Source organism: Cavia porcellus, unplaced genomic scaffold, assembly GCF_034190915.1.
Source record: "Cavia porcellus strain 051 isolate PalLab524CR breed Dunkin Hartley unplaced genomic scaffold, mCavPor4.1 scaffold_8, whole genome shotgun sequence".
Classification (NCBI taxonomy): Eukaryota; Metazoa; Chordata; class Mammalia; order Rodentia; family Caviidae; genus Cavia; species Cavia porcellus.
In genome coordinates this window covers 93708135-93725269 of record NW_026947491.1, presented here as the reverse complement: position 1 = coordinate 93725269, position 17135 = coordinate 93708135, and the positions used below count along the sequence as shown (strand labels likewise).

Below are 17135 nucleotides of genomic sequence, written 5' to 3'. Positions count from 1 at the left end.
CTTTTATGTCTTCATCTTTGCCATTTCTTTGACTCTGCGTTTATTTTATAAAATTTCCTGTCAGCTTCTTTTGTAATTTAAAACTTTTAAGTGACCTAGAGTATCATCTATAAGATATATGAGCGCTCATGTGTGTGGTGTGAATCACATACTGACGGGGCAGGGGATGTGCTCATACCTGTGTGCAGGGCATGAGGGTCAGATCAGGACGATTTGCTTAAACAGTCACCACATTTCCTTCTTTAGGGGCCCGCAAACACCCCCTTCCGGTTCTTTTTCCAGTGTGTAATGAGTTGTGGTTAGTCACCTGCTGCGTTACCACACTAGTGTGTGCCCCCAACCTCCTTGCGGTGTGTTTCCGCCCCCTTGGCCCTTGCCTGCGCCTTCTTGCCTCTAGTGATCGCCCTTCTGCTCCAGCTTCTGTCACACCAGCCGCTTAGCGCTCACTTAAGAACCAGCACTCATCAGTGTCGCTCCCTTCGTGCTGGCGCGGATGACAGGATTCTCTGCTTTTGATGGCTGATGTTCCCGTACGCACGTGCGGGTCCCCATGTTCCTTGTCCCCGCATCCGTGCTGTGGGCCTCAGCTGATTGTGTCTTGGCTGTTGTCATAGTGCTGCTGCAGGCGTGGCGTGCAGGTGCCCGTCTGATACACCAGCTGTATTTCCTTTCTGTACGCACAGGAAGAGGACAGCTGGGTCACACACTTCTGACCTTACCTTTTTTGAGGAACCGTGCTACGTTTTATTTCCAGCAGTGACGTATGACTTCACTTTTCTCTGCATGGTTGCCAGCATTTTCAACAATAGCCATTCTGTGATAGTGTCTCATTGTGATTTGCTTTTAATTTCTTTGATGAAAGAATAAGTACGTTTTTTATTATGCCATTGTCCGTTGTTATTGGATTGTTACAATGTTTTAATGTTCTGTAAGAGGTAACCAGAAATCACATGTACTTGATGTCTTGAAGTCTAAATCAGCTAGTGGTTTTACCACTGCTTCTACCACACAGACCCCCAAACACTGACCCCGTGTAGGTCCCCACCTTGCTGTGCTGGCTTCTCTGTGTAGCCGTGTTGCTGTGTTGGAAGTCCCTCCAAACCCCAGGTTGAAATCTAACCGCCTTTAACGCTACGAGGAAGTGCAGTGCGACTCGAGACGTCACGAGATGCCAAGGCCTCTCGCGCCCGACTGAACGGAGGCTGTGGGCTCCTGGTGACAGGATGGCTTTGGTTCCGTGTTCTGTCTTCCGTTTGGCTCGTTTGCCACTGAGCTGAGTTCAGGCGGCCAGGAGGCCTCACCAGATGACTCCCAGTCCTGGGCTTCCCAGCCTCCAGAGCCATGACCTAAGAACTTGGCTTCTTATAACTGACTCAGCTTATAGCACTTAACAGGAAAGCGAGTGTTTTAAAGGTAAAGCTGAAGCTTTGCCATCGTGTGGATGCAGGTCTTGGAAGTAGAGAGAGGTCAAGGGTGCTGTGGTGGAGCTCGCCACTGTCCAGTCCACATTTCCAAGTGAGCACTGAGAGAGTTCACATCTCTGCTCCCTTTCAGCCTCCCAGGCTGTGTAACTGGTTGTGGCCATGAATTGTATAAGGAAGTCCTTGGCTGAGGCCTGTGTGCCTCGCTGGTTCTTTTCCCGCTGTGGAGACTTGGAAATCTAGAGTCACATGGTCCAACAGCCGGGATGAGGCAGGTACCATGTAGAGGATAACTTCCTGGAGCTGCGGGGAGCTCGGCACAAGGAAGGTAGAAAGCTGTTTTGTCAAGCCAGTGATTTGCAGTTGCAGCATAAGCCTGTCCTCCACTGGCCAGACAGGTTAAACTTCGGGCTGAGGAACTGAAGGCTGGAATCACCTTAACCAGTATCGGCAGACGGGCACAGATGGTCAGAGGTAACTTTAAAGACAGAGTTTGCAGGGTGTCGGTGACTCCTCCTGAGACCACACTGATCGGATCTGGACAGGTTACGGCTTAGTCCCCAGTCCACACTGCCGTCAGGAGATGTTGGGGGCAGGCATCAGAGGGGTCGGGTGTCTGGGCCCTCCGGTCCCTCCCCCTTCTCACACCTCTGGTCCCCAGGTGAGTAGCTTGACTCCAGGCCCAGACTTTAATGACGAGGTGCTGCCTAGCGCTGGTCGACTGAGCGCGGCTTGAGGACCGCAAAACTGGAGCCAAAGTAACCCTGCTGTCCTTCGAAGCTGAACCATCTCGGAGATTTGTTAGGGGAGAGAACGCTGCCTAACATGCTGTGTGAAATCATACTGCTCACGTCTTCTACGCTTTTTTAGTGCTCTCCACGAAGATGATTACCATGAGACAGTGTGTGGGTCAGGAGCGTGGAATTAAAAGCAGCTCATTGGTTGCAGGATCCTAATTTTGCCACTGTATTATTTATGTGTCCTTGAGGAAACTTTCTAACCTTCATGGTGCCCCAGTTTCCTCATTGGCAATGGAGGAAGCACCTGTCCCAAAGAGTCACCGAAGGGCCCAGGGATTTAGCTCAGCAGCACAAGCACCTGCCTGGCAACTGCGAGGTTGTGAGTTTGATCCCCAGTACAAAAAGCCAGTTGTGTCGAATGTGCATGTGAGAGCCGAGTGCTTAGAGCAGCTGTGCACTTCAGAGGTGTTCGCAGCTGTCAGCATCGTCATCGTGACACCAGGCACTTAACTTCGTTTTTCTTTCATTCCCAGAATCTGCACCAATGCCCAGCACATAATAGTCTTTCAATAAATTTCTCATAGAAAAGTGGATGGTTGTATTTATGTAGCTCACGCTTTGAAGCAGTGTCAGTATGGGAAAGGTCCTGTTTGCCAAACCTTGAAGAAACCTTCATGATTACAGGCACTGAGGTAGTATAGATTTTTAAAAGTAGACTCAAGCCAGGAGCAGTGGTACACACCTGCCGCCCCTGCACTCTGAAAGTCTGGGGCAGTGGCATCCTGAGTCCAAGCTGGTATGTTTACTCTTTGTGAAAGGTGGAAGTTTGAAAGCAGACAGTTGGACTCCAGAGAAGCATCACACACAGATCTGGGACAGCATGTTTCTGAATACATTTTAGACAGATGGTATTTAGCTACCTGTAAACCCCGTGAAGCTTAGAACTGCGTCTCGTACCTGATTTGACTGACCTGCTGGGTCTAAAATTAGACAGGAATAAGGTTTCTGGACTATAAATAGCCCTGTGTGCCTTTTGCTATCAGAGGCATAAATTACATCAATTGTATTAGCGTAAATTGATCCCAGAAGCTAAGTGGTTTTAATCTTTTGAAACTCTTATTAATCTAGCAGTCCCTTCTGTGAATTGCCTGTTTCTGTATCGAGTTGCCAGGCCGTCTGTGAGGACGCAGGTCAGCTTCTCCCGCGCTGCCCTCTTACCTCTGACCTCCTGCTCTTCTGCTGCAGCGTCTCGAGGCACAGCAGGACCAGGCGGAACGGAGACGTGAGCACGCAGGTGTCACTTGCTTCCCGCCTCGAAGGAGCTGCTGCCAGCTGTCCACCATGAATACGTTTTCTGTGGGCAGCTCTGGTCCTGTTTTTCAGATTGACAAAGTTACCGTCCCATACGAGTTCCCTGAAGCTAAGTGGACACTTGAGTTTTTGTTGCTATTCTGTTTTTCTTCAATTGACTGTATAATTTTTCCTCTTTATTTTTTTAATGTAAAGTGCTGAGAGGAATGGAAAGTATTTTAATTGGTAATTTTAATGTGAGTAACAAATTTTTATTGTTTGTTTTTTTGTTTTTTTCAATACTGAAGATTGAACCCAGGGCCTTCACACTGAGCTACATCCTCCGCCCTTTTTTTAAATTTTGAGACAGGGTCTCACGAGTCTTTAAATTGCCTGGGATGGGGCTGGGGATTTAGCTCAGCGGCATAAGCGCCTGCCTTGCAAGCAGGCAGTCGTGAGTTTGATCTCTGGTACTGATAAAAAGGAAAAACACAAATAAATAAATAAATTGCCTAGGATGGGCTCAAATTTACAGTCCTCCTGCCTCAGCCTCTCAGAACACTCGGATTATAGGTGTGTGCCACTGTGCCCAGCTAGTAACTAATTTTTAAATGTTAAATTCAACAGTATTCTAAGGATAAGTCTTAATTTGATCAGCACGTGGTTTTGTATATAATGTTGGATTTGACTTGTACTGGGCTGGCGAATGATACTAGTTTGTGGTTTTCCTGTTAAACTGATTTGGTATCAAGGTAAATCTAACCTCACAAGATGGGTTTAGCAGTATTTGTCTTTTTTTCTGTCCTCTGCGTGAGTTAAGAATCCTCTGTGTAACAGGGTGCCATGGTGCATAACCGTAACCCCTGAGCTCTGGGAGGCTGAGGCCAAGAATTAGAGGTTGGAGCTTGGCCTGGACAGTTTAGACCCTGTCTCAGCAAGGGGCTGGGGAGACCCAGGGGTGCACTGACCTCCAAACTGAGCCGCCCGCACCCGTGTCTCTGGGGAGTTAGTTGCCCGGGTGTTCTTGGTGGCAGTGTAAGGGGCACTGAGTGCGGCAGGAAGCCTGGGCTGTCTCGCTGTGTTCTCCTGAGGACGCGTCCCTCTCCAGCTCTCCCGTGTCTGTCTGTCTGTCTGGTCTGCATTTGTGTTCTCCTCCACACTCCGCACTGTCTGTCCTGTGACTGTCTCTTTTCATCTTGCTTGGGATTCCTGAGCTTCCTGAGTTGGTATCGCTTGGATTTCTGGTCATTTCACATCTTTTACTCAGCAACTCAGATTAAGTGCATATTTACTTAGTGATTGATTGATTTTTGTGGGCCTTTTTTGTGGAACGTCTTCGTGGATTGAAGCGTAGATTGAAGTTGAGAACCCAGAGATGGGGACATGTGTGTATGTGTCTGTCTGTCTGTCCGTGTAAGATTTCTTTAATAGTGATAACTACTACGTTAGCATAGCAAATGTGGGATTCCTTAAGATGCAGTGTTCTGCTTGAGGTGTGTGGGGCCACATAAGGTCCTGAAGTGTCAGTAAGATTATGTCTTCATGAGATTTTTTAATAAACCTGCTTTGGAATAACTTTAGCCTGGTGGGACACGTCCAGAGGTACGGAGAGCTGCTGTGCTCGAGCCCGGTCCCTCTCAGGTTAGTCTCCCGTTCCATCAAAAGCGTGCTGATGAACTCAGCCCGTTGTTCAGCCTTCTGCTGTCCTTCTCCCCCAGGACCCCACCCAGGGCACCACAGTGCCCACAGTCGTAGATTCTCCCGTGATTGTTTCTCGGGCTTTCCTTGTTTTTGTGACTTTAATGATTTCGAGTGTTGCTCATGTATTTAGTACGATGGCCTTGAATTTGATTTTGTTTGATTTTTCTTCTGTCATGTCGTTCACCGTGATGCACTCAGCACTGGCGCCGTTTTCTGTGGTCGTGGATTTCCCGTGAGCGGGCCAGGTTCCTGCACTGCACAGTTACTATTTCTCCCTCTTCACACAGAGGTGGACATTGTTTTCTTTAAACCCAGGCTGGGAAGAGGAAGGCAGGTTTCCTAGTCTTACTGTGTGACCTAAGATCTGTGCCTGATTTATTCCTGAACTGTGGGAAGGCTTTTGGAAGCAGACTTCTGATCGGGGTCTGTTACTGGCTTCCTTGCTTTACCTCTGTCCTCAGAGGATTAGACTTGGGCTTGTGCCTTCTTACTGTTGGGGTGGCCCACTGAATTATTTTAAGAACTGGTGTTGTTTGTCAGTCTATTTCTGTCCAGGTAGCTTAACCCAGTATCCTGACAACAGAATGTGATAGTGGACTTTGTCTGGCATTGGTTTGGAACGTGTTTTGAAATGTTAATCACTTGACAGCGTGGGCAGCTGCTCTGGGCAGCACCTGGGCAGCACGTTTGCTTGTGTACCGACTGCCTACAGCTCGGGCAGGCGTCATTTCAACCAGTCGGTTCTCGTATTGGACACATCTGATAAAACTGTGGGGTTTTATGTTTCTTGTTACCTTAAAAAACTTTTAAATACACAATTCTTAGTTGTCCTGTATTTTAATACTTGGAATGGCAAGTGGTTGGAACCGGGCTGGGAGTGACACACGTTTTATTTTAGAAAGCACGAACGTGCAGCCGTCCTTCAGCCGCTTCTCCTCACCCCGAGCCCCACAGCTCTTCACATTTCGTGATTTAAGCAAGCTGCTTCTCTGCGGTGGGCACCTTTCCTGTGTCACTCCCTGGTTACCTGCATGCCAAGCATCACCCAAAGGCCTTTCCTTGTGTTCTTTGCTTCCGCGCACATACATTGAGGTTTTTCTGTGCTGCCAAAGTACACTCTTCATAATATAACCCATGGTCATAATTCCAGCACACCAGGAGGCTGAAGCAGGAATACCCTAAGTGTGAGCCCAGCCTGGGCAACTTAGCAAGGCCCATTTCAAAAATTAAAAAAAAGAAAAAAGGTCTGGGGACGTAGCTTGGTGTGGGGGTGTAGGGAGCCTTGCCCAGCTCCATGCATGCGTGTGCGTGTGCGTGTGCGTGTGTGTGTGTGTGTGTGTGTATGTGTGTGTGTGTGTGTATATGAGTGAGAGAGAGAGAGAGAGAGCCACATGGTATGAATGCCAGTGTTTAGGGACATAACCGGTGGTGTTACTATGGCTCACCCTTCAGTCGTTCTTCTGTAGAAAGCCTGTGCTTTTTGCTGTCTGGAAGTCTGACGGGCTGTGGAACCTGCTCTGACCGAGCCAGTGTGAGCGGAAGCGCCTAGGCTTGTCTGTAGCGTGGTGGGTGGGTGTGGGGGAGCAACGTTGGTTCTTTCCAAAGACAGACCGGGGAGCAGCTCCTGGCTGTGGTGTGACTTGAGCTCTTCCGCGTCTGCTGACATGTCCCTGTCCCATCCTGAGGGTGAAAACTGTACGCAGTCGGCTTCAGAGCCCTCAGCTGTCAGATGCACTCCCTAAAGCCTTCTGGATGGTCACATGCTCTTTAGGAACGTGGCGTTCTGTAGTGCAAATAGCGTGGGTTTGGAGGCAGACACACACAGGTTAATTTTTTACCCAGTTGCTTAGCAGACCCTGGAAAATGCGCTTGATGGGCTTTTAATCCCATCATGTTTAAAATTCTATCATTTTTTAATTGAGATACTTGCAGGTTGCTGGGGATGTAAAATACGTACCCCACAAACTAGACACACATTCCCTTCTTGTGATTTCTCCGCTGACCATCACATCAAGTTTTAAAACCCCCTTTCCTGCTCACGTTTTTTGTTTGTTTATTTGTTTTTGTCTTTTTCCTTTTTATCAGTACCAGGGATCGAACTCACAACCGTCTGCTTGCAAGGCAGGCGCTTATGCCGCTGAGCTAAATCCCAGCCCCTCCTGCTCACGTTTGTTCATTTATTTGGTTACTTGCTGAACTCCCGCTGCATGACTTCAGCACCGGAAAGTGGTGAGCAAGCCTGTCACAGCTCCCGCCAGTCACGCTTCTTCTCTCAGCTCTGCTGTTCAGCCGGTGACACCAGTTCCTGAAATGTTTGCCTCAGTTCCTTCCCCCGGCTCAGAAAAGGAAGCACCCAGAGGTGACTCGCCCTGAGGTGTAGATGCTATCCATTGTACCTCATGCGTGGTCTTTTCTCCCAGAGCGTGCTGCGTTGAGTTTATGTACATAGGGTTCAGGGGCTCCTCTCGGCGCGCGGTTCCAGGAGCACTGGACCCTCATGGAGAGTCGGGGGGGGGGGGGGAATTCCGTGTGATGCACAGCATGGCTCGAGTGCCTTGGGTTTTAGGAATCTCGTGGAGGGGTTTTAATTGACAGTGACTGGAAGAGGACAGTGGGATCAGTGTGGAGAGGACAAACGTGGGTCACTTCACTCAGTCCTCACGGTGGTCTCTCCAGATAATAGGTCCCTGATGACTGCGTCACTTTCAGATACAAATCAAGGCAATGTTGAGTTTTGTTTAGAACTTTACTGAGTCTTGCTGAACATTTCAAGAAATCACATCATCAGAGACACCACTACTCATGTTTGAGTTACCAGAAACACAGTTGGACTAATTTGTATAGCTGTGGAGTTAAAAATTATTCCATAACATCAGACTATCCTATAACTTGGATTTTCCTGTGATAGAAGCACATGTATTGCTTTATGATTCTCTACTTTCTCCCATATGTTAGTTAGAAAATTATATTCATGCCTTAAAGCTGTACATATGAGTATATTTTATCTCTAAATCTTATTTTAAGATTTTAAGAAAATAATGCAAAGTATTTGTTATAAAAATTAACTTTGTGATATGCTGTAGGATAGGTTCAGTGCCTTAAATTAATTACAAACCAGAAAAAAAGGAGCATAATCAAAGTTTTTCAAACCTTAGAGACACAAATTATTTAGCCTTTAAATCTCTAATAAACCATGGCAGAATTTCATTTATGACTTTGAATCTTCTTTATGACTATATATAATACCTAGAACTGATTTTGTTCCTAATTTAACTTTGTTGTTATTTCATATGGAAAATAGAAGATAATCTTGTGGGCTTTACTGATGCTAGTTGATAGTGTTTAATAAACTCTCCAGGGTCAGTGGTGGATTGTTTTGGGTTAGATCATCTAAGACCAGTTGTCATTGCTGAACATATTTTAGAAACTAACGTGCAGACCAGTGGACTTTATTCTCGTATGATATTAATTCACAGTGCTTTGCTGTCAGCAGCGGTGGGATTATGTTGTGTCGTGGCCTTGCCTTTTTTTAGACTATTTTATAGACAGAACTAGAAGAACGAGTTATATAAAGCTGTTCTAGCACAGACCGGAAAGTAGGTCATTGTGATGGGAGTATACTACACCGCCCAGTGGTTGCTATAGCAACGACCTACTTAAGAAACTATTTCTGTTGATTCATGTTGAAATCATCTTTTGTAGGTGGTACGGGAACCCTTATTGCATGCAGTTGGTTTTATAATAGAAATAAGCAGTGATTTCTGGAGGAAAAAATATGTTTTTAGTGTTTAAAGAAAGACATTTTCTCCCTAACACCTCTTCAGTTTATTTTAAAGTGATGTGTATTCAGGGTTGTAATCAAGTAACATGAGAACCGTGACAGTGCATGCAATGCAATTATTTGAAGGATTTTAATAAGCTGTACTACTGTTTGGCCTATTGAAAACCAATCTGAGGCAGATAGTAACATTGTTAGCTGAGTCTTCAAAGGGTGTAGTTCGAGAAAACAGTATATATTACATGCCAAACGGGAGGTGTGAAAAATGTGTCTCACTAAAATTATTCCCTGTATATTTTAATGGAATATGAAAATCATTCATTTCATTCAGAACTGAGTGCCTCTTTCCTGGCATGTGCCACGTGTAAAGGTTGAAAAGTGGTGCGTTTGCTGGAGCACGCTGAATCTGAATACAGAGAGACCTTCCTCTTTTCTTAGCTGAGAGCCAAAGGTGGGTTAACTTTTGCACAGTTTTCAAGTAACAGTTTTCACTTAGCACTGAAAAGAAACTGCGCCTGTCCTTGGGTTGATCCTCCCACCCAAGGTGTTGGAGGCCTGGTCGGCTTTCGGAGGAAGGGTTCTAGGGAGGGGGTGATTCGGAGTCTGGATTGCACTGTACCATTCTGTAGACCTGCTTCCATGTCAGCGTTGGCCTGTAACTGGTTCAGAGTCGCCGTCAGGTACAGCTGTGTGTTCACGTGATTCTGTCCGGTGCAGGAAGCCAGCTGCCTGCTTTCTGTATCAGCCTGCTCATTTACTCACAGAAATAGACAGGTCTTTGCAAAAGTAGAATGTTCTTATGGGAAAACATAGCAACTTCCATTTAATCAATGTCTTCCAGGTGCTGGGGAGTCTTCTAAATGATTTTGAGCTGTTTATAATCCTTTCAACAGTCGTATAAAACAAACTCACTGGGTCATTTTATCCTATTTCTGATCTTTTCCACAAGGTATAAAAGGCATATGATAAGATTTGTTTGCCAAGTACAGAAGCCAAGGCAGGTTTTAAAAAATTGTGTACCCTAGGGTACAGATGTGTATGAGGTGCAGCTTGACAGTGTCTCATGGCTGAGGTAGGCTGCACGCTCTGACATTCCAGAGGGCAGACGTTCAGCTGGAAAACAGAAGGTATAGCAAAGTAAGAAGAGGTGGGGATCAGCAGAGGGTTCCAGGCCCAGGAAAAAGCAGAGCAAATTCCAGAAAACTGAATTTTAGGAAAAAGAAATACTTCTGCGTGATGGGAGGAATAGGGGCTTGGAACCGTAGGTTAGTGGGCAAGAAAGCAGTTAGTTCTTTATTACATGAGGAATGAGGTTTAGAAGACCTTTGTACAGGAAGGCCGCCCCGCCTCGGGAAGGCGTGGCGTCGTGTGTGATGGCAGGCAGGTCTGTGTGGGGCGCCGCAGTAAACAGTGTGAGCACGCGATAAGAACCAGCGTTAGTGTAGCCAGAATAGAAACGGGTGGGAGGGGGTAGGAGATAGCGAGTGACACTTACATAACCTGCCTGCGGGACAGACGCGGCTGGGCGCTCCGTGTGCTAATTATTCGGCTCTCCCGAACACTGCCGGGAGAGGGAACCTGCTACTGTGCCAGTGTCACAGATGAGGAAATTAAAGAACACTTTTCAGGATTAACTGAAACCCATGCTTGTTGTCAGACCTGTTAAATTCTGAAATGCCTCCACAGTGGAGTACTGTGAGCTGGAAATTTACACTATGGGAAAGATGCTCGGCGTACGTTAGCCCGGGTTTACAGCAGAGACTGTGTGCCTCACTTGGCTCTCCTCGGCAGGGATATGTGCTGGTTACAAATGTCAAAGTTTTTTAAAGTATGTAAAAGTTTATTTTTCGCCCCCTCCTCAATGATAGATATCATTAACAGCTTGGTACATATCCTGGTTATTTTCTTGTGCATGTATAAGCATAAACAGCTGCAAAGGACAGTGTCACAGTGTTTTCCTTACTGATACTTTCTACTTAAAGTGTTTGAATACGAAGTATAGTAAGTGCCTATATGTGAGTCTACTGTACTCTGCAATTTTGTGTGGAATCAGAGATACAAAAGGTATCTGTGAAATAAAAAAGTGGAAAAAGATCAGTGATGTCTGGAGGAAACACACCGTATTGAAATGTGGCTACTAGTCACTGTTTCTCAAGGTGACAAAAATAATTGCCAGCCTACAGAACGTCATGGGGACACATTACTCAGTCCGTATGTCCCTGAGACGTTTGTTGGTTAATGGAGTGAAAATTTACTGAAAGCATTAAGAATGTTACTCAGCTTGTGAATGAGAAAGGGAAGGTAAAGGGTCAGCTGTGAATGCACACTAGCTTGTTCATTTTAAGATTTAATTACATCCTTTTGCTATTTTTCTTTTCCCATCTTACCCCGTGCACCACACAGAAACTTTTCCCAAAAGACTGATGTGAAGAACTCTTGCTGCCTGCTGCCGGTCTGGTACAGAAGGGAAAACTGTGGTGCTCCAAAAATTCGGTTTACCTTTGTCTGGGTTTGCTCAAGGGTTTGCTTCTGTACTGTTTCAATTTTAAGCAAATATAAAATTCTAGCTCATCCAGCTTGTTAATTTTTGATCTGTCTAAAAACTCTAAAAGCAAATATATCAAATTAGATGCTTCTCGACAAACGTCCGCAGACGTGCCACGTTATCCGCAGTTGTGGATCGTTGTGTGACAGCAGCATCTGACAGCTGTCTGCTCCGCAGCATTCGTACACTTCCGTATCGGGAAAGGGTACAAGATCGGGTTGGCATCTCAGATTATAGAATAACCCGATGTTGCAACACTTGGTATCTTTTTAAGAATTTTAATATCTCCTCCACCCTAGGTTTCTGCTTCAGTGTCTTGAGGATCTGGACGCCAATCTACGCAAGCTAAATTCTCGCCTGTTTGTGATTCGCGGACAGCCAGCAGATGTGTTTCCCCGGCTTTTCAAGGTAATTGGAAGGAATAAGCTTTGTCCGAGAAGGTGCTGTGTTCAGTGAACAGACTGCGGTCACCTCGCAGGAGCAAGCTGCTGCGGGTTTCCTTCAGGCGTGAGCAGGTGTTCCTAGGTGTGCACTGCAGCCCGCGGGCCGTCCGCACACCATGTGTCAGCGTGCTCCGTGTTGCTTCCTCGGTGTTCGGTGGCTCCGGGGCCTTCTGTGGGCAGATGCAGCACAGGGTCCTTGCCTCATTCTGCCGAACGCTTTTCCGCACCGCGCCTCTGCGGGTGCAGGTGACCCGGGGAGCCGCGGGCCGGCCTGTTCTCGTCCTTCTCCGCGTGCCGGGGAATTCGTGGGATGGTTCCCAGGAGAGGCCTGGCCCAGGGTGAAGGGTCAGGACGGCGGGCGCTGGCCAGCAGTACAAAGTCGTAGCGTGACAGTTACGTTTTTAACCTGAGAGAATCTTGATCTCTTGGTCGTCTCTACCAACAACGTTTCTCCAGATGAAAAGAAGTTAGACCTTGACGACTAAATTAATTCATCAGTTGCTCAAGTTTGTGCTGCTAGCTCGGAAAGTGCTCAGCCCAGAAATGCACTTCCCTGGCCCTCCTCTTACGTTCCCTTCCTGTTGCTCCCATTAGAATGTCTAGACGTGCATCTCCTCCTTCTCCTTGCAGGAGTTTGACTCTCATTGTTAGGACAGGAGGGCTCCCTTTCTAGACGGGAGGAGAACCGCCCTTCCCTGCATGGCGTCTGCAGTGCAGGAAACAGGTGGTGCCGGCCGTTCTCTTGGGTCAGTCCACAGGAGCGCGGAGGGCGGGGCACGGCCGATGGGCAGCGCGGTGACGGCGAGGTGCCTCGCTCTCTGGGGACTCCTGACAGGCACGGCTGGGTCTGGGTGTGTGGGGAGGTCCAAGGAGAAGGCATCTGAGAGTGCGCATGCGTACATGGCTGCTTCAGCCTCGTCTCTGAATCCGATTGGTAAAACTAAAATGAATTCTGGGATTTTATTTACAGTAACATATCAAACATTTTATTTACCTGTTTTTGAACAAACCTCTTCTGAGCCAGCTTGTGTTTTGTATTTTTCATTTTAAAATTTTTCTAACCAAAACAGCACCATTGGCTCAAACTGCCTGGTGCACTTAGATGTGTCTTGGCCTGGCAGTTAGGCAGAGGGGTTGGATTTAGCACGGGCTGTAAAGCACAGACACGTGAATACACACGCATGTACACTTCCTACTCTAGAGAAAATGCCACTTTGGAAGAGTTGCTTTCAGATTTATTTATGATGTACAAAGCCATAGAGAGAATAAATTTCCTTCTTATAGAATTAATGTTTGTATTTTGTTTAGAGGCGCTAACCACACGTGTTTAGACGTCTGCGAGGGTGCACAGGAGGTGCACGGGTCCGAGCTCGCCGCCGGGCGCCTGCTCTGGCTCTCCGGTCTGCGCCCAGGGGGCAGTCAGCAGCTGGCAGTCGCCGTGGGCGTGGTCTGCGTGGCTGGGACAGCGGCCGGGTGGCCCTGTGTGTCCGCTCGCCGCATTCCGAGTCTGGGGAAGCACGAGTGTGCACGCGGGAGCGAACACGCTCGGGATTTCTTACCAGGTTTTCCCTGATGAAGTCCTGACTTAATACAGGTGACAAGACGGCCTTTTCCCTTAACATCCTTCTGTGCTCTCCTGGAGACATGGTGACGCTGAGGAGCCACGCACCGGGTACACGTGAACGGCACAGTAATTACTGGTTTGTTCGGAAGTCACCGGAACAGTTAAATCCAGCGTCTTCCACAGTTTGGTGCCAGACGATAGACTGCCAGGATCATGTCCATCCCAGGGCTGCAGAAACTTTTAAAAATGAGCTTGTTTTAGATAACAAGTACATGATGAGTGAAGACTTCTCATTCTGTCCCAGAAACGGGCTTGTGCCTGCAATCGTTAGACAGCAAAACATGATAATTTTTTTTTTTTTTTTTTTGGTACGGGGTCCAAACTCAGGACTGCACGCTTGCAAGGCAGGCAGGCACTTATGCCAGTGAGCTAAATCTCCAGCCCGATAAAATAGTTTATTAAAAACTGAGTAATAAAAGAACTACAGGCCGGTGTCACTTCACCATTACATTGATGCCGTGCTTGTGGAGTAACTCGAACCCGCTTCAGTACCGCGGCACACGCACGGCAGGATTCATGCAGCGGGCAGTGACCACCTCCTGCCCTGCACAAGGCAGCGTCTGAGGGCCAGGAGAGAGGACACTGAGTGGACAGGAAGGCGCCTGCCTTTGGGGAATTGGCACGGTAGTGGGAGGAGGTAGATCAGAAACCAGTAGGGGAAGGCGGGCGGCCAGGCTGCCCTGGTGCTGCTGCCACGCCTTGGAGCAGGGTGACTGCGCCGTAGCTCTCAGGAGGCCTCCCTGGCCGCGGTTGCCACAGCAAACAAGCAGGGGCAGGGCACGGCCTGGCCAGTCCACTGTGGCAGGCGTGGCCATGTGCAGAGTCCACAGTCCTGTGTTGCTCGGCCTCCCAAAGGTGGTTTCTTCCCCACCCGTGGAATCTGACTTGTCTCTGTAAACGCATTTTAAACAAGTGTCAAAGAAGACTGCCCCTTCCACATGGTGGGCCTCCCTCGGGGAAGCTCAGGACTGCTGCTCTGCGTGGGAGAGAGAGGAAGTGTGACGCCGGTGAGCGGAGAAGCGGCGTGGACCGGAGTGGCAGTCAGCGTGTGTCGGCGGAGCACTGAAGCCAGGAGCTGCTCGCACCGGCCGCAGGGAGCAGGAGAAAGACCGCACCCAGCTAACTGCGGAACCCGCACTTAGCAGAAGCCACTGCAGAGGAGAAGCAGCCTAGCGCTCAGCGCCTGCACTTACTCTGTGGGCGGAGAGTCACTGCCGGGCGCGGTCTGTGAGTCTCTAGTGGTAGAGGCGCACATCAGTTTTGTTTCTGAGTCAGAGTAGCTTTAGAATTTTTAAAACCTGGTATGTGCTTGAGAAATTCACTTACTTCTTTTACGCCTTGGTCTCCTTTAAAGTCACACGTACAGATCTTTATTAATATTCCCCTGACATTCAGTAAGTAACCGTTATCATTACATCTCCAGACTTTGCACAGGTCACGTCTTTTTATCAGAAAGAAGATACACACAGTAGGTACCTCGGCAAAGCAGGCGATGCTGTGTCCACTGTCGAGGTGTGTTAGAGCGCGCCTCAGGGTCAGCAGGCGACTTGCAGGGTCTGCGGCCCGCTGACCTCAAGCACATCCCTCCTCCTTTAAAAACCATCTTACGTGCAGGTGAGGAGAGCAACCGAAGAGCCAAGGGCTGTCTGCGTGGTATTTTGAGGACAGGATGGGATGATATACTTACAAGGAATGTGACAAGATACAGTGCTACACAACCACATTTAGCTAAGAGCTAGTTTTAAGCATATTTCTTACTTTTTTATTTTAAAAATGAAAATAAAAATGATTATATGAAATATCAAAACAAAATAAAAGGAGATTAACACTGGTTAATATATTGCATTTTGTCATCTTCAAAGTAGTTCAGACTATAAGATATAGGCATTAAAATGATTAAACAATAGAAGGATGAAAGCACAAACTGTTCTTTTTGGTGAACTAACAGAGGTTAGTGGTATAGTTATCCATCCTGGGTGTGGGTGTGGGTGTGTGTGTGTGTACGTGTGTGTGCATAATCTCTTCCCTTCCTCCTCCCCCCATTCCAGTTGTTCTTTCTTTTTGAGCATTCTCTTCCCTTTCACTCTCACAATATCTGTTGTACATTTTATATCTTACTTATTCTTTTAGTTTTTACACTAGGGAGACAACATGATATTTACACATGCAAGTCTGATTTATTTCATTTATGAGCATGGTCTTGAGTTGTATCCATTTACCTATAAAAGTCTCAAGTTTATCCTTCTTTATAGTTGAGTAGCACTCCATTGTTTAAAAAGACCACATCTTTTTTATCCATTCTGTGATTGATGGGCATTTGTATTGTTTCCAAGATTTATCTATTACAAATTGTGCCGCTATAAACACGGGTGCACATGTATCACTCTGGTATGGTGTTTTGAATTCTTTCAGGAAGATACTCAAAAGAGGAATAACTGGGTCAAATGGGGCCTCTGGTCCTAGTGTTGTGAGGAGTCTCCACACTGATTTCCACAGTGGCTGCCCCAGACTGCACTCCCACCCACAGTGGAGAAGGGTTCCTTCTGGAGGGTCTTTGAATTTGGGGGGCTGATATGTTTCAAGTCTTTATGTAGTCTAGATGGAAGTCCTTTGGCTGAGGGACAGGTGGCTAACATTGTTTTCCCATTCTGTGGGTTTGCTTTTCACTCTGTCAGTGATTTATTTTGAAGTGCAAATTTAAGCATATTTCTTGATTGGTTAGTACCTAGCTAAACACCTTAAATTTATGAGAATAAGTTTGTTTTTTACTTTTCTTTAATTGATACATTGTACTGTTTTCTTCCTGCATACTTGACGTTTAATATATAACCCTTTGATGAGTAGAGTTCAAGCTTTTTTCTAGATAACTTATTGTTGTCTAGAAAAACATATAGATATGATACCCACAGTTGGTCCCCTCTCTTGTTTTAGGAGTGGAATATTACTAAGCTGTCAATTGAGTATGACTCAGAGCCCTTTGGAAAGGAACGGGATGCGGCGATTAAGAAACTGGCCTCAGAAGCCGGCGTGGAAGTCATCGTGCGAATCTCGCACACATTGTATGACCTGGACAAGTAAGGGCTGCTTTTGGTCTTGTTTTGATTGGTTGTACTAGCCCTTCACACTAAGCTACATCCCCAGCCCATGTTTTAAATTGTTTTAAAAATGTTTTAAATGTTTATTTATTTAAATTTGTATTAGTCCATGTTTGCAGTGGGACTGGTCCATGAGCATGACACATGTCTTCTTGTTTTTCTCTCTCTCCCTTCCTTGTTTTTGGCCAGCATTCACTTTACTGTTTTATTTTGTGTCCAGGCTTCACTGAGTTTGTGAGTTTCCCAGGCTTGTGTAACAGGCTTGGACTGGATTACTTTTGGTGTAATTATCAGCCTACTTTAGTTTGTATCAGTGTAGATTCCTTGAGTTGTGTCTTAATGTGTTTTACATATTTATCTATATTAATTTCTTGCTGTCATCTTTAGGCTACTTTAAGCACTTTAGGCTACTTTAAGCTGTTTTCATCTCTAAGTCCTTAACCCTCTTTTTTAATGGCTCTAGGGTTGCATGCTGTCTGTTTTTGACACCTATCAGGA

At 46.7% G+C, this 17135-nt stretch overlaps 1 protein-coding gene across 1 annotated transcript in view; it reads left to right on the top strand.

Moving 5' to 3' along the window:
• Positions 1-17135, top strand: part of Cry1 (cryptochrome circadian regulator 1) — a 57930-nt gene that overhangs the window by 30598 nt on the left and 10197 nt on the right. Inside the window, exons 2-3 of the mRNA XM_013142888.3 lie at positions 11775-11883; positions 16474-16616. Of these exons, the coding sequence (XP_012998342.1) occupies positions 11775-11883; positions 16474-16616 (252 nt within the window). The remainder of the gene's footprint in view (positions 1-11774; positions 11884-16473; positions 16617-17135) is intronic.